Source organism: Coffea arabica, chromosome 4c (assembly GCF_036785885.1).
Source record: "Coffea arabica cultivar ET-39 chromosome 4c, Coffea Arabica ET-39 HiFi, whole genome shotgun sequence".
Taxonomy (NCBI): domain Eukaryota; kingdom Viridiplantae; phylum Streptophyta; class Magnoliopsida; order Gentianales; family Rubiaceae; genus Coffea; species Coffea arabica.
Genome location: NC_092316.1, coordinates 12,297,659 through 12,319,428, shown reverse-complemented (window position 1 = coordinate 12,319,428; position 21,770 = coordinate 12,297,659). Strand labels below are relative to the sequence as shown.

The following is a 21,770-nucleotide window of genomic DNA, read 5'->3' as shown; positions in this document are numbered from 1 at the left end:
GTTTATAATCTGGTAGCGTTTAGGTGGTTAAGTCATCATTTGATTTAGCATTTAAGGACATTATTGAGATTTCAATCAACGATATTTTATAAGTTATTTGCTATTAAATTTTCAATTTACATGAAACCACAGGAAAGTGAAGTGAATATTTTAACACGTTAGGAGGCTATGTGCTAATAATGAAACTACAGGAGGGTTATAAGTAATTTACCCTAATTATTATGAAATCCTACTTTTTAAAACGACTGCTCATCAAGACATTACTTTGGTACCATAAAGTTCACCTAGCTGCGGTTCCTTCATATTCTCTGTGGCAAGGGATACTGTCTAAATTAAGTTCACTTCTGGACCAACATGCTTATTGCAAAGTAATATTCTCTAATGATCAACAGACGCTCCTACAACAGTTTCAAGCAAGAAGAATCTGTACAATCTATTTTCAATTGACCACGAACAAAAACATTGCCATCCAATTACCAGATGGATATCGAAGGCAAGATCACGGGGGCGAAAAAATTTAGTCACATGAACATGAGCACGGACCAACTAAATTCCAGCAACCTCTGCAAACATCTCTCAGCTGTGAATCTTCATTCAAGGAATTGCTGTGACTGTTATATGCCAAAAGCTGTGAAGAATTCATGAAGGTATATGATTTTAGCTTCCCATCAAAGTGATAGTCAGCCATAAGCAAGCCGTCCAGATGAGCAAGTCAGACCACCACAAAAAGCAATGGCACTCAACTAACCACCAGTATCATTAACAGTATTAGAGTCGTTTGTAGAGGGAGTCGATAATCGAAATGGAGCTTCAGTTAGCTCATAACTTAGTCCTCGGTAATGGTGGCAGAAGGAAGTAATCTCATAATGAAGCTTGAGAGCGACCAGATGGTAATCACGCCAAGAAACTGGAGGACATTTAATAGTGTACTTAGCGAGCTACTTATTGCCAAGTTATGCGATGTCATCTCAGCTCCCTTGACAGTGTAAGAAAGAGCAGTTACCAGTTGTGCTGCTCTATTGAGTTGGTGTAACCTGTAAACCTGAAAAATATAAGTGTGGGTTACTGAAAATGAAAGACTCCTTGGCAATTTTCTTAGCTTTAGAATTGCGTCCATCCAACAAATATTTCTTCTATCAAGTGAATCTAAATTTAACAGCCAGCTGCCTAAAAACACTGATTTTTTTTTATCTCAAACCAACCAGCCAGACTAAGAGTTCAAAAAATTCAGAACACCAAAAGCGGATTCTAATATGATTGATAGCAAGGAAAGGGGGAAAATGACTCAAGTCATAAAAGCATTAAATGACAACGATATTGTTCATGCTTCAATGCTTTACCTTCCAGATATTTAAGCAATCAGACTAAAGATTTATATGCAAGTGTGACGTCATCCTATAGATGTTCTTCTTCTTGCAGTAGTTAAAATCACATCCACATAATCAAAAACTTAAGAATATCTTAAGAAAAAATCACATATTGAAAAAGGCATTCAGAATTGTGTATACGCTGAGAGCTTAATTTCTAAATGCAAGAATACCAAAAAGTTGAAGCAATAACAACTTTAGAACAATAAATAACTTCTCAAAGTACTCGTCTACTGTGTTCGTAGAGCATGCAGTTTACAAGTATTTCCTGAGTTGATAATTAAGGAAATTAGAGGAGCAACTTACCTCTAGTTTAAGGCTCAGACTTATTGCTGCCAAAAATTCCTTACCAGGTTCCCCATGACAAACCTTTTCGTTAACCTTGATATCTAGAACTTAAAGGAAATGTTTTTCTTTCCATCCTTCTTTCTGCCGAGGATCAAGGAACTCTTCAGCTTTTGCTACACTAGGATTAATAAACTAGACACCCAAACTTCTACAACCAGAAAGCATTGAATGATCAATTTGCTATGCTTTGATAACTAGCAAAATTGAACTTTGAGGATCTATACTCTTGACTTTTCTACAAATATCAGAAATTACCTAGAAGTGATTTCATGGTTGTCCTATGACATAGCTTAGGCTTTAACTTTGTCAATCACAACATGTGACTAGTGAATGGAATATTATATGTTACCCCTTTTTAAAAAGTATGAATACTTTTGCATGCATATACTCAAATTTACTCGTATCAACAATAGTGATTAACGAAATTTAACAAATAATCATGTGATCAGCTACACTGACATTGTACCATCATGACCTCAAGAACCACACAATTCATCATAACTTTTATGTTCTCATTTTACTCAAACTTACTTGTATCAACAATAGTGATTAACAAAATTTAACAAAAAATCACGTGAACAGCTACACTGACATTGTACCATCATAACCTCAGGAACCACGCCAGTCATCATAAATTTTGTGTTCTCGTTTTCTCTTCTTCTTGGTGGAGAAGACCAGAATTAATCATCAAATTTATTATGTATCAGCACTTATACTCCTATTAATTTTAGTTCTTCAGGTGCATTGGCTGGGAATGAAGCCTGACTGAGAACCCAAAATCAACTTCTTTGGCTTCAAAACCCTTCAAGCTATCGACATGCACTAGCATTTCCCAATAACACACAGGAAGGAATAAAAAGTTACACAAAAGAGAACCTTAGAGAGAGAGAGAGAGAGAACAGTAACCCCTGATGGCAGCCAAAAACATATGAAACAACAAGGAAAACAAAAGAGGTGATAGATGTTCTTACTTGAAATAATATGGGAATTACAGCCCATGAAGGGGACTTAATATATCTTGCATATCGCTCAAATGCAAACTGAACCACAATGCCAACAAGATAGGGAGCAAGAGTGGCAGAAGCTGCAGGGCCCGTCCATGGCCAGACAAAACCCATTGTCACCATGGGAATCAGCAGACTAAGTACCAGAACAGCAACTGAAGAAATTTTGTGTCCCACTTGTGGGTTAAGATTCCTGATATTTGACGGAGACAATGGTTCAAAAGGTCTCCTTAAATGATCTATCAGAAGAAGAAACACGGCAACTCCAGAGTAAAATATAGCCTCCGTGAAGAACAATATAAGGAAGTCTGCAAAGACACAACCAGGATTATGGGAAGTAAATGGGTGATTCAGATCATGAAATAACTGTAATGTCAAACAATCAAATTTACATCAAAGTCAATGTATTCTAATGCATAAAAGTAGGTCACCAACACTAGTAAATCAATGTCAAAGTATAAAAGCATATATAAAAAGCACAAGCAACAATACCAAATTCCAAATTGATTTCCATGTTTAATAAACAAATGCCAAACTCCAAATCAAGTCAATGCATAATAACATAGAAAAGGTACATCAGCAACCGTATCAAAATCAGAATCTAAGTTCAAAAGCCAACAATAGTACTTTTATTCCCCTTAGAAACCCTTGTTTTATCCATATGAGCACGATGATCCACCAGTATAACAGTTAAGAAGACTTCTGTGCACTTAAATTTTTTTATTCCAGCTTTTGTTTCTCCATCAATAAGTAAGAGGAGAATCGATAGAAGGCTACAGAACCGCAAGCTTCAATTTTTGAACAATTTTAGCCCACCTACAAACTATAGTACTTCTCTTTCATCTATTTTCAGCTTCTTCGTATTTGTTATCTTTTTTTCTCAATCATGGTAAATGGGGAAACTCCTGTTTTAGCGCACATGAACCTTCAAATTGAAAATATGATGCCTTGCCCTTTAAAACTATATCTCATACACTACTAAACTTGTCCTCTGCCTGAGTGGTAAATCATATCTTTACTTGGTAACTTTAAGTAAGTTAACAACCAGCATAATATGCAGTCACCACACAGATGCTACCAAGATCTGACCACCACAAAGTATCTGCACTCCAGGCAATACACACCCCTCCTAACAAATACTTATTCCTGGACAACAATCACTACCTTCCAAATTATGTTCAAATTTTTTAGAAGTTGACTCCATCAAATTTTCATCTGAATTCTATTTTAAAAAAAAAAATGTGTTTATGAAACTCCTCTTGACTAGTTTAACCAACAAAATAGGTAATCAAGCTTAAGTTTGAGTATGCTATAAATATTCTAAGCTATATGTGTTTTTATATACATTTAGCAGAATTGTGATCCTTCATTATTTACTCACACTTAAAATATTTATTACCACAAAAGAGATTTATGAGCAATCCATTTGCAATATGAAGAATGGTAAGGAATGCCACCTCTTATCAATGTTTTGGATACACTTATCTTGTACTATTCCAATAACTATGTATAACTAAACTAAACCAGTAGCTACATATCCTCTGTATATGTAAAACTCAAGCAAAAACAAAGCAAAAGTGATTGTTTCAGCTCATTGAATCATTTAAAAAAGATAACAAGCTTAGTATGTTTAAACGCATCATAATGAGCTAAATTGAGGCTCACATACCAACAACTAACAAAAGAAATCGAACTATGAACACAAATACATATGTCCATGTTCCGCCAGGCTCATACAAGACCATTCCAGATAGTAACATGTGAAAAATAAATAAGTGAACTTCTTGGAAGAAAATGATCACTCAGAATAAAAGACAGAAGGATGTTAAATGAACCATCTAGCAGACGCTAAACTTCCTTCACTGATGCACTTTCTTTCAAATGGTTTTGCCATCTTTGGACTTCTCGAACTTGTTTATTACTTATACCATAAGAAGTCAAGGCCTTTAATATAAATAAACGTCAGCTGACAAGAAACCGACAGTTGGAAAGCTAACATGCAAAACTACAAAAATTCTAATTTAATTTGAAAAAAGTGATTTTCCTGAAATCCCTAAATGAAATCCATGTAACTCCTCCCATGAAAATTAAATTAACCAGAAAAGGGCACGGAAACAGTCACAAAATAAAAAATTTTATGAAAAGTGAAACAGATGCTTTCCTAGGCCCTTTTTTCTCCTCCCATCACAACCCATCTAAAACTAACAACCAAATGCCCTATTTCAACCACCAACAGTTCCTCCCCTCCCCTGGGGGCAGAATCTTTACATCTGCATGTTTACTTACAAAGGTAGTAGAATAAATACATAAAGGTGATGGACAAAGAAGACCCTTCTAGCATAAATTTCACTGACCTGTTAATAAAGAGTCTTCAAATATAGTTGATAGAATCCTGCGCAAATAAAGAGAGGGAAAGATGAAAGAGGCTACAAGAACTGCAGGACCAGCTAACCACAGAAGGTTGTTTTGTTTCTTCTTGGGGCTGGACACTAGCATTTCATCTTGTACTTTATAAGGACGATTGTAGAATGAGATCAAGCCAGGTTTTCCTCCAGCTCCTTCAGTGTAGATGACCGCACCATTCAAAAAGGCAACATCTTCAACAGCTGAGTGGTCTGCTTCTTTCGCTGAATTGTCTGTTTCCAGCTCACGATTGTCTAAGTGATCCTCAGAGATAGCCAAGGGAACTTGTCGCCTATATGGAAGCTTCTCCTTTAACTCCAGCCTTTCATGTACGGACCAGCATGACTTGACAACTTAGAATGATGAAAAAAGATACAAAAGTCAATTCAAGAAAGGGAAAAAAAAAAAAAAAGAAAACTACACGAATAAAGGAAGTGACTTTTTAACTGTACGACAGCTCATAAGAAAATTTTGACATGCAAATAGTCTGGAGAAAGAAAGTTTAACATCTCTGAGAAATGCAGCATATATGTTCTGTAAGACCCTAGCCAGTAACATGCTGACTTAAAGCAACTACCAAGAGAAGCAAAAGGATCTAAAATTGCAATAGTTTCCAATAAGCCTTTGCATTTCACCAAGAAACCGAAGAAAAATCCTCTTTGTCAACTTCAACACTGGCTGAACTCTATTATTTGCCAACAAGTTCACGAAAGCTATTACTCAGTTGCATTTCAAAAAGAAGCTCTGGACTTTAGGATGATCTTCATAGGTCAAATGACTACCTAGAGTATTTTTCAGCTGTTCCACATGAAATTGCTGCAAACTGAACAGTCCCCTTCCCATGCAAACCTGGACAATAAAGTAACAAGCATTATATCATTTGATGCATTCTCTGTGCCAAAAACATGCCTTGACCTTAAGGAATTAAAGAACCGAACAAGTAACAAATGAATGAACATACATTAATGAAAGTGCCCGAAAAAATCTTTTCTGTCATGAAAGTTATTTTAAACACTAAAAAGTATCACTAGAAGGAAAAAGAATTTGCAGAATTAGGCTTACACGTTGCCATATATCTAATGTACCTTGGAAAAGGATACTCACTATCAGAATGTACCTTGGAACCCATCCACCAAAATAATAATTAAAAAAGAAAAACAAGAAAACTGACCAATGTTCACGATAGAACAAGTTACTAGCAGCCTTATCAGTCTAACTTCATTCCAGCAACAAATGGAGCAGGCAAACTAAGCAGTGCATGTCTTATCTTTATAGCTTGAATGCATTGATATCCAGATTAATCAAAACCGAATTTTTACAACTTACAAAATAAAAAAAAAATACCGATTGCCTGAGTTCCAAATATCAAAGTCGATAGTTTTGCTAGGTGAAAGAACCTATGCCAACAGAACTTTGGTCCAGCAAATTTCAATCCAAATTTATCTAATTTCACAACATTTTAATCCAATTAGAAAAGGACCAAATGACAACAAGCATTGGCCTAAAACAAATAGCTAAATTAAAAAGCCTTGAGCTCTAAACAATCAGGGATTGTTCTTGTTGCTAAAAAAAAAATCATTCTTCTCTAGCAATCCAGTACAACTTATTCCAATTTAATAAAGGCTAAAACGTACTACATGCAGCCATAGCATAACAAAATAATAAGTACTAAATTACTGACTAGTTGACTAAATTAACCATTGAAAACAAGATACCTATTATGAGTACCTTAGTGGAAGTTCTTCTGGATAGAAAAGGTGAAGGAAGGGATGGGGAAACGTAGGAAATTGAAGAACTATTTTTAACTGTCATCGTCCTCCTTTTTCCCCCTTTTACTAGTGAAGCAACTATGAACTACTTAAAAACTGAGAATTTGGCAAAGTGAGGAAAACCCATTTGATTTCAAGGAGATTTAGGGAAGCCCAGATGGAAATTTACGTGACAAGTGGACAAAGTTCAGAAGAACATAGTAAGACTTCTGAGATTTTGAGGTATCAGTTTTGCCTTGCGGGCAGCGGAGGGAAGGAAAAGCAAGAGAATGAAAGCGGCTTCTTTTGTATTTTACTCTTGCTTTCTTTTCTTTTCTTTTCTTTTCTTTTTTTTCTTTTGTTTTCTATTTTAAAATTAAATAACTTGCTCAGATTTTTTGTGCGGGTGATGCTAGTGAATTTTGGATAAATCCTTCCATAGAGTATCTTTTTTTGGACTTTTATATAGGACTAACAACCTCTTTATTTTGTTGTAGTTTTATGCTTTATTTTTGGATTAATTATTGATTTTAAACCTCAAATGAGACTATTTCCTTTACACATTTTGCTCCTCTTGTACCTAAATCAATTAAACCTCAATGTAATTGCCAATTGTCTTATCAACCAATCAAATATAGGATGATTGGACAATGAACATACGTTTCAAAAGCCTAAAGTTTGATTCGTAAAATATGAATGTTTGTTTGCATTAATGCTTTTACATTCTTGTTTGGAAACAAAAAAAAAAAAAAAAAAAAAGGGTTTCTCTAAATACTTTAGATTAAATAATAAAAATGTCAATTAACTATTTAAGATTGTACCGATTGAAAAAGGCCACCGAACTTGTAAAAGTGTACATTTTTTTAGCCATTTTACTGAATTTCACTACTCCAGTGTAGAAATATAATTATACGAGTAACACACTTAAAATTTCAATAATAAAAATATTTCATGACCTTTGACACGCATTGACAAAACATTAAAGACCTTCTCAATTTCTAGACTTTATGAATTTTCTCTAGATTACACTGCTAAAGAATTTTGGTTGAAATCTGGAGAGGATTAGTGAAATTTTGGAAACTCAAAAAGTTTTTAATCCTTTTTTTTAGATACTAAGAAGAATGTGTAGTAGTATAAGTTTCTTGTCTATCTTTATATTTTAAATATCTTATACAAAAATTAAATATATTATATAAAAAACATATTTTTTATTTTCTTCCTCAAAATATTATACCTTCAATTTTTTCTTAATACTCTACCCAATGATATCAGTGTATTCGGTCTCTAAAAGAAGGAAATAACAAATCAAGATATTCTTCCAATGTGCTTTTACATTTTTATTTGAATTGTTTATCAATATGTTCTAAAAAGTTCTTGGTTGCTGCAAAATTACTAAACAACTTTTAGGGTGTTATATAGTGCATCATAAACGTTTAGGGGCTAAAGTAGAATTAAAACTTTATACTATTACAAGAAAGGGGAGAGAGACAACGAGAAACAGGAGAAGACACGCGCACAGCCGGACTCTGAGAGTTGAGAGAGATTCTGAGGAACGCATCAGCACAACAACTTCTCCTAATTTTTGTTTCTCTGAAGAAGCTCTCAAGTCTCATCCCTCCGTCTGTTGTTTCGTCTTTGTAAGCTCTTCTTTTATGAAAGTGGTTTTGTTTTTACTCTTCTCTGTTGGTTTTGTTTTTATGAAAGTGGATCAAAGGTGAGTGAAGTTTCCTTTGAATTTCCCATTTTGATCCAAAAAAGGACACAAAAATCAGAAGTGGAGTTGGGTTTTGCTTACTTTTGACTTAGCAATTAATTCTTGGGTGAAATTTCTCTTCATGATTGTTCTTTTCAATTATCACTACTGTCATTGGCATCCAAATTGGTGTCAGAAAGAAAGTATTTTTATGATTCCTTCATGTTGGTATTGAAGAAATGGAACCCAAATCGCCATCAAAATCAAAACTTCCGGTCATGGGAGCTAATAAGTATTCTAGAATTCTAAAAGTTGGAGCAACCCTTTTGATGATTCTGAGTTTAGTATTGGTTGGGGTTTTTATATTTAGGCCTAGCATAGTTAATAAAATGTCCCAAAGGGATTCTTATTATACTGTTGTTTTGGATTGTGGAAGTACTGGTACAAGAGTAAATGTGTATAAATGGATGGTTAAAGATGGAGTTAGTTATGGTAATTTACCAGTTTTGTTGGATAGTTATCCTGGAAATTTTGCTAAGAGTGATGGCTGTCGATATCATTGTATGCAGAGTGAACCAGGTTTACATAATTTTGTAGGTAATGCATCTGGAGTGAGGGTGTCATTGGAACCTTTGATTCGATTAGCTGAACAATGGGTACCTTTGGAGAAGCATGGGATTACACCTATTTTTGTCTTGTGTACTGCTGGAATGAGGAGGTTGGCATCTGAGGATACTAGGAGAGTTTTGGAAGACGTTGAGGATGTTGTAGAAAACCATGGGTTTTTATATAGGAAAGATTGGATTAGGGTGTTGAGTGGTAACGAAGAGGCTTACTATGGTTGGGTTTCTTTGAACTATAAGATGAGGGTATTTGGGAACTTTTCGAGGTTGCCAACCTTGGGACTTCTTGATTTAGGAGGTTCATCGTTGCAGGTGGTGACAGAAGTGGATGAACTGAGAGAGGATGACCATCATTTAGTATCAAAGATTGGCCCAATGGAACACCAACTTTTAATATACTCATTACCCGCATTTGGCTTGAATGAAGCTTTTGATCGAAGCGTTGTTATGCTAACTCATAGTGAGGCTCTTAGGGAAAGTAGGGATGGCATATTTGAAGTCAGGCATCCTTGTTTGAGTTCCAGTTATCTGCAAAATTTTACTTGCCATGGTTGCTTTGGACTAGAGAGGATGAGTTCAGAAAATGTCACTACTAAGATGGAAGAAAAGGAGCTTAGTTCTTATATCTGGTTGGCTGGGAGCTCAAATTGGGAAAATTGCAAGGAACTTGCAAGGGCAGCTGCTGTTAATTCAAGCAATTCAAAGTTGTCGGAGCTGGAAAATCACTCAAAATGCATTGGCTTGTCTTCTCGAACAGGTCCAATGATCTTAGTTTATCATTGCAATTCTCTTATGAACCTGTTGAAAATCTTTTCTGTGCTTGCATCTCTAGTGTCTTATGCATTCTTTCTTTTAGTCGTTTATATTTTAATTTTCCTGCACTTTTGGGAATCTTCTACTAGTTTGGTATGAATCGTCAACCCCACGTAATGGTTGAGAAAGCTTTGGTAAAGTGTATCCTCAAAATCTTCTATCTAGAAGCACTCAAACTTTTCTAGATGTTTTGCGCTATTAAGCTACCCCATTAGCTTTGTATACAAAGGTGAGGCATATCAGCAATCACGACATTCATGAAATATGTTGTTACCATCAAAAGTAGCTAAGATGGCACTTATGATGAGATTACATGCAAAATACTTTCGAAGTACCAAGACCTTCCTACTCTTGTAAAAATTTGGGCAGAGGACACAATGAGGAAGCTCTCTAATAAAAAAAACTAATTAAAGAATTTTGCTGATAACTCATGGAGTATGGAAAGAAGTCACCTAAAATGGAAAGGCATTTGCATACCTGAAGATGTATCACTGATATCATGTGTCTGAAATAAAATGATATGGAAACTATATGTCATGCAATATTTAGACTTGATTAGGTCAGTGTAATCTTATCCAGCCATTATAACCCTGCACCTCTATCTAGGGTGGCAGAAGCGTGAAGGATGTGATTATGTTTTCCCTCATGAAATCTATGTTAACATTTTAAAGAATCTGGAAATCTTATTTTTGTATTCCTCTTGGGACTTTTGCTTTTGGCTCCTCTTCTTATTTTTTTCATGCACTAATGGTCACAAAAGGCATGAATTAACTGATTGTACAAGTATTGATGGCATCTATATCTCTCTCTCTCTGTTTTCGCTCCTTGTATTTTAGTGGTGTTGTCTTCTGTAGTTGTTAGCAGATGGTAAATTCATATAGTTTTATGGATATTGTACATATATTTCCTGTGTTCAGGTGTGAGGAGACCTGTTTGCAATTAGAAAAATAGATAAATTAAATATCCAAAATTGAACTTCTAGATGCAGTGCGACATAATATCTAAAATTGAACTTCTAGATGCAGTGCGACATAATTATCTTCATCATTTCTACTATTTTGTATTTGAACTTTTTCAATTTGTGGTGAATCCTTGTTCAGGGGTTCTCAATTCTCCCTTTATGAAATGCTTTTCAGTTGAAGCTTGTGCCGAATCTCAGACTTTGACGTCCAACTTTTCTTCTGCAGGCAAGATGATGCTTAACTTAACATCCTATTCTCACTACAATGCGTTGTCTGGTTTCTTTGCAATCTCCAACAGACTGAATTTGAGTGCTAAAGCAAATTTGACGAAGATGTGGGAGACAGGAGAACACATCTGCCCGAGATTATGGGCTGATCAGAGAAGCACCTCTGCACAAGATTGTTTCCATTTGTCTTATATGGCATCACTTATTGAAGATGCTTTGTGTCTTAGAAATGCAGAGATAACCTTTGGTCCTGGAGATGTTTCTTGGACCTTGGGAGCTGCACTCATTGAGGGAGACCACCTGTGGCGTAGCACTTCTGAATCTCAAAAAGGATTTTTAACCCTGAAAGGGAATGAGAGGATATCATCCTCTTTTCTTCTGTTTGCATTACTTTCATTTCTTCTTTTAATTGTTCATTATAGTCACATTAAACTGCCTATGCCTAACAGGGGAACTTCCTCCACTAGGGGATGTTTGCCATCTTACTTAGGCCCCAAAAGACAGCCAGCCTAAGTTCTATACTTATATTTCTGTGAATCATTTTTGGCCGCCGCCTTTCTCATGAGCAAAACATAAAAATACAGTCGTTTCTGGTCTTGTATAAGTTTGTATAAGATTGATTCATTCATTCCTGTAGTTGATGAAAATACCACGTCAAAAGGTTGCTTCAAAAGCTAGTAGTAATGTGCTTCTCCATAAATTTGAGAGGACGCTCTCTCCATGCTTGAGCTATTATGAATTAAAATTGAGTTTAATAGTATCCCCAATTATTATTTATGATTACGTTTTGGCAATTTGTCCAGGATTACCTTTCTCTAGTATTATTTTGATAAAAAAAATCCTGGAATCTTCCGAAGTATCAAGGACAGATATTCTAATTGTGACTTGTCAGATCAAGTTAAAAGGTTAAGGTTATTTCTGCAGGTGCAAGGCTGGAAATTCACAAGCCACACAAAGGAAGAGTCGAGTAATCATCACTAAGGCATGCACTCATTTTCGATTAGAGCTTCCCATGCGTTTAAGCTCATCAGGATAAAATTGAGTACCAATAAGTACGATACCATTTCTTTAGCCAAGGATAACATTATGTGAGAAATCTCTTGGGGTGTGGATTGTGTATGTACATGGCAAATGTTCCAGCAGCTTGTCTCAGATCTTAAATACAAACATGCAGGGTTATGCTTGATCCGAATTCTTTAGCAGTCAGTATGAAGCCAGCAGGCTTGACTTGCACCCATTTGCTTCAGATCCAGCAACATCAACCCAAACCTCATTCTTACGTCCAATAATTCGGAAAGGACTGTTGTACTGGGCAATTGAGTAAGCATATTCGCTGTGGGAAGTTGAATTTGCCCACTGAGATCTGCTCAAACTGATGGCTAATTTCTCGGCTTCTTTGACAATGTTGCTGTCCCTGGCGAATCCTGAGAACTGCCTTACAGCGATACAGTGACTGCTCCAGGAATCAGGTGCAAGATTGAGCTCAGGAAGTGGAAGTGGTGGGCTGGCTTGAAACTTGAGAGGTAGATAGAGTTTCACGAAGTATGCTGATGCATGAAGAGGTCCAGCTCCCGGAACAATGCTTGTCAAGACAGGTGCAGTCATGTAGATCCTAGAGAAGTTCAAGTTTGCCCCTTGAATATACTGAAATAACCTGTGACGCAACAAGAACAGATAATGTGTTGAGAGAAAGAATAATATCAGTTAATTCTAGCAAGACCAATTCTGTCTGCACAATCAGCAAGGGTAGCCGCTATTGCAGTTTTCTTTACTTCATATCAGCTTGCACCTGATACAGTAGAACTGGGATGGTTTAATCTGTCACTGCACGCCTACTAGACTAAAAGTTTCTTTCTTATGACGAAAATCCCATTATTAGACTCCTCTAAAGAAGCAGCTATTCTGCATCCAGGCCTTTTCTGTTGGAGAAATTTCTCATGTAGCTTACGGTTTTTATGAATATTTAGGGACAAAATATCCAGTGAATCAAAATAACAAAAATTACTCGTTCATTCTCATGTTAGAGGACTTATTTTAGCGTACTTTAGTAACCAGCAGAGTTAAAGAATAGCAGAATGTTCTTCATGAAGTCCAGTAATGTCTTGCAAGCATAATACAACCAGTATCAACTCTAAATTACCACAACCATACGTGTCAAGACTCCAATGTAAATAACCAGTTTGATCAATTAAGCACACAATCATCAACGACAAAATAAATAACTAATATCCAGAAATGCTACATATACAGTATAGATTAAACCGTTGGAAAAAGAACAATCAGGCAAGGGCAGAGTAATTGCAAACAGTAACACAAAGCATCAGCTTTTCCTCTCTACTTTCCCTTTTACCCTTGGGATGATAGTTAAAAGATTGAAAAGATTGGAAAGGTCTCACTGTCTCAAAGTCAACTGTAACTGCAGCACAAATTTAAAAAGAATCGAGGAAACTAGAAAATGGTGGCAAAATAAATCTAAAAAGATCACATAAAAAGGAAAAAAGAAAAGGGTACCTGTGAAAACCATCTTTTGTGGCTTTCCGAAAGGAGGTTTCTTTGGCAGGTGCACTCATCCAAACAGAGTCCCTGTAAAATCTCACCTCAAAATCTGATTCTGAGTGCACAACCGTGTACTGCGGTGATTCAATTTCCCTGCTTTGAGCTATCAAACATAAATCCACCATCATTACTGCCAGGATTATGTAAGAAAGGAACAATTTTGGCTTCTCCATCTGTCTCTCTTTCTCTACTCGATGGGCTGAAGAGTGAAGACTGAAGGGGGAAGCAGGAGAACACTCCTTTGGGGATATCAATTGAGACATCTGTCAGTTTATGTGAAAAAAATTGTGTTGACTAATTAGTCCTCAATCTATTTTGTTAATATCAATTTGACCCCTAAAATTTTATTGCTCTAATATAGTCCGTACATTTCTATTGTTGAAAAGATTGGTGCTATTTAGATACCAAACAAATTGCCATGTCTAAATAATTTATGAAACGTCTTTCAAAAAAAAATAATTTATGAAACTTGAAAAGGCTTATCGATAAATCCAAAGGATAATCAATAAATAATATTTGCTACAATATATAAAAGAATTATAAGGTTCAATTCTAGTTATGAACCGTTGGATTAGCATAAGTTTTGAATTAAATAAATACACAAAATTTTGCAAAAATGAGATGTATGGACAGAAACTACCAACACTTACAGCTAGTTTGGGAGATGAGATTTGAGCATAAAAGAAAGGAATAGAAGAGAAAGGCTGTATCTCCCTCATTTGAAAGTTTTAAGTGAAAGGAAAGGAAAAGAAACCGACGGAATTGGAAGAAGGAAGAAATAGCTACAGTTTAAAAAAAAAATTTCTAGCCCAAATCGGGCAGAAAGCAAAGGAAAGCGCGGAAAGGCAGCAAAACATTTTTTAAATTGTCCATTCTACCCCTAAAAAGCTGTTGAATGAAATATTTATTTACTTATGTGTCCAAAATCACCTCCTTTATTTCATAAACTCTCAAACAACATTAAAATCTCTTCTTTTCTTTTCTTATCCTTTCTTTTCTCTCGTAACTTAACATTTCTCTTCTTTTCTTTTCTATCCTCAACTCAAAAAGGATCATCTACTTTCTTTTACGAGAAACAATGAATTAAAAAACATATACTGATGAAGTAGAATTATTGGCATATACTTGTCTTTATTTACAATTACAAATCACCTCTCCAATTTTCTGAAATTGCCGAATTGAAGTTGCCTAACTTGACGATAGATGAGTTTCCAAACTCCTACAGAATAGTTGATCTGAGGATACAGACATTGAAGAATTCATAACCACGCAGAAATGTGACTCCAAATCCACAAAGACTCCATTTTTTGCAACCTCATAAGGATCCAAAGCAGTGCTTTTTATTATTATTTACATGTTTCCGTTGTAACTCAACCTGGTGCATCTTCGTCCATATTTCACAATATTTGTAACTAGAACAACAATCATATTTGCTTGATATTTAGGCTTTGCCATTAAAGTTAGCCAATCATGTCTAACTCAAACTTCATCAAACTTTATGCAACTTCAGATATCAATACAGCATTTCCCAAACTTGAATCAGAAATAATATGCTTTCTATAAAATAATTTTAGTTCAACTTGGCATTGTCTAATTATAAATTAGAATGCCTCCCAAGCTAGAATTTGAGGTTGATGAATTGATCTTGTGATCTATTTAGAAACTCTAGATTAGTTCGTTTGATTGGTTTACCAAGTCACTACATATACGTATCAGCTGGTAATCAACCAAGCTTGAGTAGAGTTCCAGTTGGTTTGATCCGAGGTTCAGGCAAAAAAGCTTTTAGTTTTCTGACTGCGAAAAAGAGAAAACATGGCAAGAAAATTACAGACGTAAGTTCCTGAGAACCCACAATCAGCTAGCAAAGATTAGTAATACTTCACGGCTCCAACAACTCTTAATCAGAGGGGAACTCCCACGCAGAAACAGATTGAAATGAGGCTTCATTTTATCCGAAGATCAAAGATTTCCCATCCATAACAGTGTTGGAAAAATGGCTATATCCTGTTGGAAAAATGACTATATCCATTGTAGAGTGAATGAGAAAATTGTTCTCATAATGACACTCTTGAAAAAATCCTGGATAATTATCTATCATTCATTCATGTACATAGGATTCATGTATATTAATTATTGATACATGATTTTAGATAGGATTCATGTACTTAATACATGATTTTGGAGTTATCTTATTGAGATACATGTATGAACATGAATGTGGTGCTTTGATAAACGCGAAGATAATTATCTAAAATTTAACACTTGTTACCAATTTCTAACAGTCACCCTTGGCCAGCATCTATAAATATCTCTTTTTGTTTCAAAAGCAAGCGCGCTCTCTCTATTTTTCCTTCTTGCATCTTCATCTTTTATAGTGTTCCATATTACCCTAGTTCGAGTTCGCTGTGGTGAAGAAAGTTTGGTGCTGACATATTCACCTTTAATCCGTTGTATCCTGGGAGACAGATGCCTACTTAACCTCGAGCACTCTACCTGGAGGGGGCAAATCTGTTTTAAGAAAATTGTACTCACAAGTCTCGGATTGTTATTATTGTTATTTTCGATCATTTCTCTCTTTCTAGGTTGTATTTACTCTTCTCTATAGTGTATCAGCATATTTTTATTATTTCACTAACAGTCTTAAAACAGATTCGATTCTCAATGGCTGACAATACAGGAAGAGAAACCAACACATCTACTTTTGATGCCTCTGCCTCTGGCACAATTGTGAAACAACCTGAAGAAAAGATTACTCCTATGATTTCTACCAACCATAGTGAGAAACCTGAGAAGTTCCATGGCTCGAACTTCAAGACATAGCAACAAAAGATGTTGTTCTATTTGACAACATTGAATCTCTCGAGATTCTTAAGTGAGGATGCTCCAAAGCTGCCTGAAGGCTTAACTGATGCACAAGCTGTCAGTGCTATTAATGCTTGGAAGCACTCCGATTTCCTTTGTCGAAATTATGTCATGAACTGCTTGCATGACTCGCTGTATAACGTGTATCAAATACACAAGACGACGAAGGCATTATGGGAATCCTTAGATTGGAAATATAAAACTGAAGATGTCGGGGCAAAAAAATTTGTCGTTGGAAAATTTCTAGAATATAAAATGGTGGATTCCAAAACTGTTATCAGTCAAGTGCAAGAAATTCAGATTATCTTGTATGAGATTCTAGTTGAAGGCATGATTTTGAGTGAAACCTTTCAAGTAGCTGCTGTTATTGAGAAGCTACCTTCTGGGTGGAAGGATTTCAAGAACTATCTCAAGCACAAGCGCAAAGAAATGAGTATGAAAGACCTTATCGTTAGACTTCGAATTGAAGAAGACAACAGGGATTCTGATTGCAAGGCAACAACTTCTGTTGATGCTAAAGCAAATATTGTGGAGTATAAGCAAGGGCAAAACTCCAAAGGTAAAAAGCCAACTCGAAATCTTGGGGCAAAAGGGAAAATCTCTAAGTAGAAATTCCAAGGGAAGTGCTTCAACTGTGACAAAAAAGGTCACAAGTCCACTGAATGTAAGCTTCCAAAGAAGAAGAAGCATGAAGCAAACTTGGTTGATAGAATCGAGGGAGACATGGAAAACATGAGCCTGACTGCTATGGTCTCTGAAGTAAATATGATAGGGTCAAATCCGAAAGAATGGTGGATTGACACTGGAGCTACAAGACATGTTTGCACAAACAAAGACCTGTTCACTACCTTCGAAAAAATTGAAGGTGAAAAAATGTTCATGGGGAACTCTGCCTCATCTGCTATTGAAGGTCAAGGAAAGGTGTTGCTAAAGATGACTTCTGGCAAAACATTGACTATGAACGATGTTCTGTATGTGCCAGAAATCCGCAAGAACCTTGTTTCTGGATCATTGCTGAACAAACATGGCTTTCGCATGATTTTTGAATCGGATAAAGTTCTATTATCAAATTTGGGATGTATGTAGGGAAAGGATATACAACCGATGGGTTGTTCAAATTGAATGTAATGACTATTGTGAATAATAAGAATAAGTCTTCTGCTTATTTGCTTGAGTCTTCCAATTTATGGCATGGTAAACTAGGTCATGTTAATTATGATACTTTGTGTAGACTAATTAACTTGGATCATATTCCTTCCTTTCACATCAATTCAAACCATAAATGCGAGATTTGCGTAGAAGCAAAATTAACAAGGTCATCTTTTCAAACAATTGAAAGAAACACCGAACCCCTTGAATTGATTCACACAGATGTCTGTGATTTGAAATTTGTTCAAACAAGAGGTGGTAATAAATATTTTATCACTTTCATTGATGATTGCACAAAATACTATTATGTGTATTTGCTCAAAAGTAAAGATGAAGTCTTGAAAAAATTCATTCTCTACAAGAATGAAGTTGAAAATCAACTTAACCAGAGAATTAAAAGGTTAAGAATTGATAGAGGTGGTGAGTATGAAACACCTATTGGTGATTATTGTGCAAAATATGAAATTGTTCATGAAGTAACTGTACCTTACTCACCACAATCGAATGGTGTTGCTGAACGGAAAAATCGCACACTAAAGGAAATGATGAATGTGATGTTACTAAGTTCAGAATTGCCTCAAAATATGTGGGGTGAAGCTATTTTGTCAAGCAATTACCTTTTAAATAGAGTACCCCGGAAAAAATAAGATAAAACTCCTTATGAGTTATGGAAAGGTAGGAGACCATCCTACAAATACTCGAAAGTGTGAGGGTGTTTTGCAAAAGTGGCTATTCCAACATCAAAGAGAATAAAGATAGGTCCTAGAACTATGGACTGTATCTTTATAGGCTATGCACATAATAGTGCTGCCTATCGATTTCTTGTGTATAATTCAGAAATTTCGGATATACACAAAAATACGATAATGGAATCAAAGAATGCTTCATTCTTTGAAGATGTGTTTTCTTGTAAATCGAATGGTGCATCAAATTCATCAAAACGAACACATGGAGTTATGAAACAAGGAAAACATGATCATGACTTGATTCAACAAGATGAACCGAGACGTAGCAAAAGGGCTAGAGTGAAAAAATCATTTGGAGATTATTTCACAACTTTTCTATTAGAAAAGGAACCACAAACCTATACAGAAGCTGTAAGTTCTTCTGAAGGATTTTTGTGGAAAAAAGCAATAAAAAGTGAGGTTGATTCTATTTTACAGAATCATACATGGGAGTTAGTGGATCTTCCTCCTGGTTGTAGACCTTTACGGTCCAAATGGATCTTTAAAAGGAAAATGAAACCTGATGGCTCTGTCGATAAGTACAAAGCCAGACTTGTAATCAAAGGATACAAGCAACAAGAAGGTTTGGATTATTTTGATACTTATTCTCCTGTTACGAGAATAAATTCTATCAGAATTATTCTTGCTATCGCTGCATTGAGAAATCTAGAGATACATCAAATGGATGTAAAAACGGCTTTTTTAAATGGTGATTTAGATGAAGAAATCTACATGGAGCAACCTGAGAGTTTCATAACTCCGCGAACAGGAAATAAAGTTTGTAAATTAGTAAAATCATTGTATGGACTAAAACAAGCGCCAAAGAAATGGCATGAAAAGTTCGACAATGCAATGATAACTAATGGATACAAAATAAATGAGTGTGACAAATGTGTCTACACTAAAAAAACAGAACTTGGCTATGTCATCTTATGTCTTTATGTAGATGACATACTTATTGTTGGTAGTAATGACAAAATGGTCAAGTCTACCAAGGACATGTTGAATTCAAAATTTGACATGAAAGATATGAGGTTTGCTGATGTAATTTTAGGAGTTAAAATTACAAGAATACCAGACGGCTTGGTCTTGAGCCAAACTCATTATGTGGACAAGATTCTAGAAAAATTCAATAAGAATGATTCTGAAATTGCAAGAACTCCATTAGACAATAGTTTCCATCTATCTAAGAATAGAGGAGAGAGTATTTCTCAAGTAGAATACTCACGAATCATTGGAAGTCTAATGTATTTAATGAGTTGTACTAGACCTGACATTGCATATGCAGTAAGCAAATTGAGCAGGTTTACAAGCAATCCGAGTGCTGATCATTGGAAAGCAATTTTAAGGCTACTTAAATACCTACGGTACACTCGGAACTATGGACTGCATTACACTAGATGCCCTGTTGTTTTAGAAGAGTATGCTGATGCAAAATGGATATCTGATATAAAAGATTCAAAGTCCACAAGTGGGTATGTGTTCACACTTGCTGGTGGGGCAGTATCCTGGAAGTCTTCTAAACAAACTATTGTAGCTAGATCTACAATGGAATCTGAGTTCATTGCCTTAGACAAATGTGGAGAAGAAGCTGAATGGCTCCACCATTTCCTTGAAGACATTCCAAATTGGAAAAAATCTGTGCCACCAATATGTATTCACTGTGATAGTCAATCAGCAATTGGAAGAGCACAGAATAACATATATAATGATAAGTTTAGACATATACGTCGTAGACATAATACCATTAGACAACTACTCTCAACAGGAGTTATCTCTATTGATTATGTGAAATTAAAAGATAACATAGCGGATCAGCTAACCAAAGGATTGAATAGAGAGTTGGTTGCAAAAATGGCAAAGGGAATGGGACTAAAGCCCATAAAAGGCTAAGTGTTATAAAGGAAACCCAACCTAGCTGACTGGAGATCCCAAGATCTAGATTCAAAGGGACAACCTAATTATAAGGACTTAGCATAATCATTGTGGGAGGTTATCCCTAGACCCATTCCATAATGAAACAATGACGCAAAGGAGAATTAAGGATAGCACAATGGTTTGCTTTAATGATTCTTAAGTGAAGTAATTTATTACTGAAGACTTAAGTAAATCACCTATGTGAGAGTGAAGTGGGGCCGCTTCAAAAGAGAATTGTTTAGGGCTCAATTCTTAAAAACTCTTGCTGAACCAGGTTGATGTTCATAGCCAAAACGAACATAACTATGAGAACTGAACAAATGGAGCATGATTCCTGTGTGAAATATATGGTTCATTTACACTAAAAAACGGGACAGTTCAAAGACATCATGTCTACTGGATTGCTAGTAAAGTAAGTGTATTTCACAAGAGAAGGTTCAATGGGTAACACCAACCTATCTTATGCAGGTTTCAGTCGTGGAACACTACTGTAGAGTCAAATAAAAAACAATTTTTCATTCATGTGGGGGATTATTGGAAAAATGGCTATATCCTGTTGGAAAAATGGCTATATCCATTGTAGAGTGAATGAGAAAATTGTTCTCATAATGGCACTCTTGAAAGAATTCAGGATAATTATCTATCATTCATTCATGTACATAGGATTCATGTATATTAATTATTGATACATATTTTGGATAGGATTCATGTACTTAATACATGATTTTGGAGTTATCTTATTGAGATACATGTATGAACATGAATGTGATGCTTTGATAAACGCAAAGATAATTATCTGAAATTTAACACTTGTTGCCAATTTCTAACAGTCACCCTTGACCAGCATCTATAAATATCTCTTTTTGTTTCAAAAGTAAGCGCGCTCTCTCTATTTTTCCTTCTTGCATCTTCATCTTTTATAGTGTTCCATATTACTCTAGTTCGAGTTCACTGTGGTGAAGAAAGTTTGGTGCTGACATATTCACCTTTAATCCGTTGTATCCTGGGAGACAGACGCCTACTTAACCTCGAGCACTCTACCTGGAGGGAGCAAACCTGTTTTAAGGAAATTGTACTCACAAGTCTCGGATTGTTATTATTGTTATTTTCGATCATTTCTTTCTTTCTAGGTTGTATTTACTCTTCTCTATAGTGTATCAGCCTATTTTTATTATTTCACTAACAAACAGAAGTACCAGGCCTTAACACTGATCAGATCATTTAAGTGACAAATTTGCTTGCAATATTGATGTTTGGCTGAGATCTGATTCTGCAAAATCGAACTTTTTGAAAAGGAATCTCTAGAAACCTATTCTTTCTTGTCTCAGAGTCCTCTCTGTACGTTCAGCTGTGAGAACATTACGAATCATCCC

At 35.5% G+C, this 21,770-nt stretch overlaps 3 protein-coding genes across 4 annotated transcripts; 1 reads left to right on the top strand and 2 right to left on the bottom strand.

The window, feature by feature from the left end:
- Nucleotides 1-264: 264 nt before the first annotated feature.
- On the bottom strand, nucleotides 265-7,184 carry LOC113738573 (uncharacterized). Of its 2 annotated transcripts, XR_011813078.1 has the most exons (6): nucleotides 6,851-7,184; nucleotides 5,905-5,971; nucleotides 5,074-5,475; nucleotides 2,687-3,027; nucleotides 1,674-1,796; nucleotides 841-1,042 (listed from the first exon to the last, which is right to left on the bottom strand). XR_011813078.1 is itself a non-coding variant. In XM_027265818.2 (5 exons), exons 1-5 carry the CDS (start codon nucleotides 6,932-6,934, stop codon nucleotides 827-829), a joined length of 1,110 nt encoding a protein of 369 aa, XP_027121619.2. In that variant the 5' UTR covers nucleotides 6,935-7,181; the 3' UTR covers nucleotides 265-826. The 2 variants fall into 2 exon arrangements, 1 of the variants encoding a protein (XP_027121619.2); XM_027265818.2 differs by lacking the exon at nucleotides 1,674-1,796 and having other exon boundaries at nucleotides 265-1,042; nucleotides 6,851-7,181.
- A 1,137-nt stretch (nucleotides 7,185-8,321) lies between these two features.
- On the top strand, nucleotides 8,322-11,963 carry LOC113739964 (probable apyrase 7). Its single transcript, XM_027267409.2, has 3 exons — nucleotides 8,322-8,507; nucleotides 9,133-9,943; nucleotides 11,187-11,963. The coding sequence occupies exons 2-3, from the start codon at nucleotides 9,274-9,276 to the stop codon at nucleotides 11,699-11,701; spliced, it is 1,185 nt and encodes a 394-aa protein (XP_027123210.1). The 5' UTR covers nucleotides 8,322-8,507; nucleotides 9,133-9,273; the 3' UTR covers nucleotides 11,702-11,963.
- A 263-nt stretch (nucleotides 11,964-12,226) lies between these two features.
- Nucleotides 12,227-13,981, bottom strand: LOC113738994 (uncharacterized). Its single transcript, XM_027266251.2, has 2 exons — nucleotides 13,700-13,981; nucleotides 12,227-12,842 (listed from the first exon to the last, which is right to left on the bottom strand). Exons 1-2 carry the CDS (start codon nucleotides 13,915-13,917, stop codon nucleotides 12,392-12,394), a joined length of 669 nt encoding a protein of 222 aa, XP_027122052.2. The 5' UTR covers nucleotides 13,918-13,981; the 3' UTR covers nucleotides 12,227-12,391.
- Between the last annotated feature and the right edge of the window lie 7,789 nt (nucleotides 13,982-21,770).

Bases quoted from the DNA above. Each gene is read 5' to 3' on its own strand.
- LOC113738994 (XM_027266251.2), bottom strand. From the start codon at position 13,917: ATGGAGAAGCCAAAATTGTTCCTTTCTTACATAATCCTGGCAGTAATG. The intron at 12,843-13,699 runs GTACCCTTTTCT...GTTGCGTCACAG, and splicing joins ACAAAAGATGGTTTTCACAG to GTTATTTCAGTATATTCAAG.
- LOC113739964 (XM_027267409.2), top strand. From the start codon at position 9,274: ATGAGGAGGTTGGCATCTGAGGATACTAGGAGAGTTTTGGAAGACGTT. The intron at 9,944-11,186 runs GTCCAATGATCT...TTTCTTCTGCAG, and splicing joins TGGCTTGTCTTCTCGAACAG to GCAAGATGATGCTTAACTTA.
- LOC113738573 (XM_027265818.2), bottom strand. From the start codon at position 6,934: ATGACAGTTAAAAATAGTTCTTCAATTTCCTACGTTTCCCCATCCCTT. The intron at 5,972-6,850 runs GTACTCATAATA...TTTATTGTCCAG, and splicing joins CCAGAAGAACTTCCACTAAG to GTTTGCATGGGAAGGGGACT. The intron at 1,043-2,686 runs GTAAGAACATCT...TATATTTTTCAG, and splicing joins TAATTCCCATATTATTTCAA to GTTTACAGGTTACACCAACT.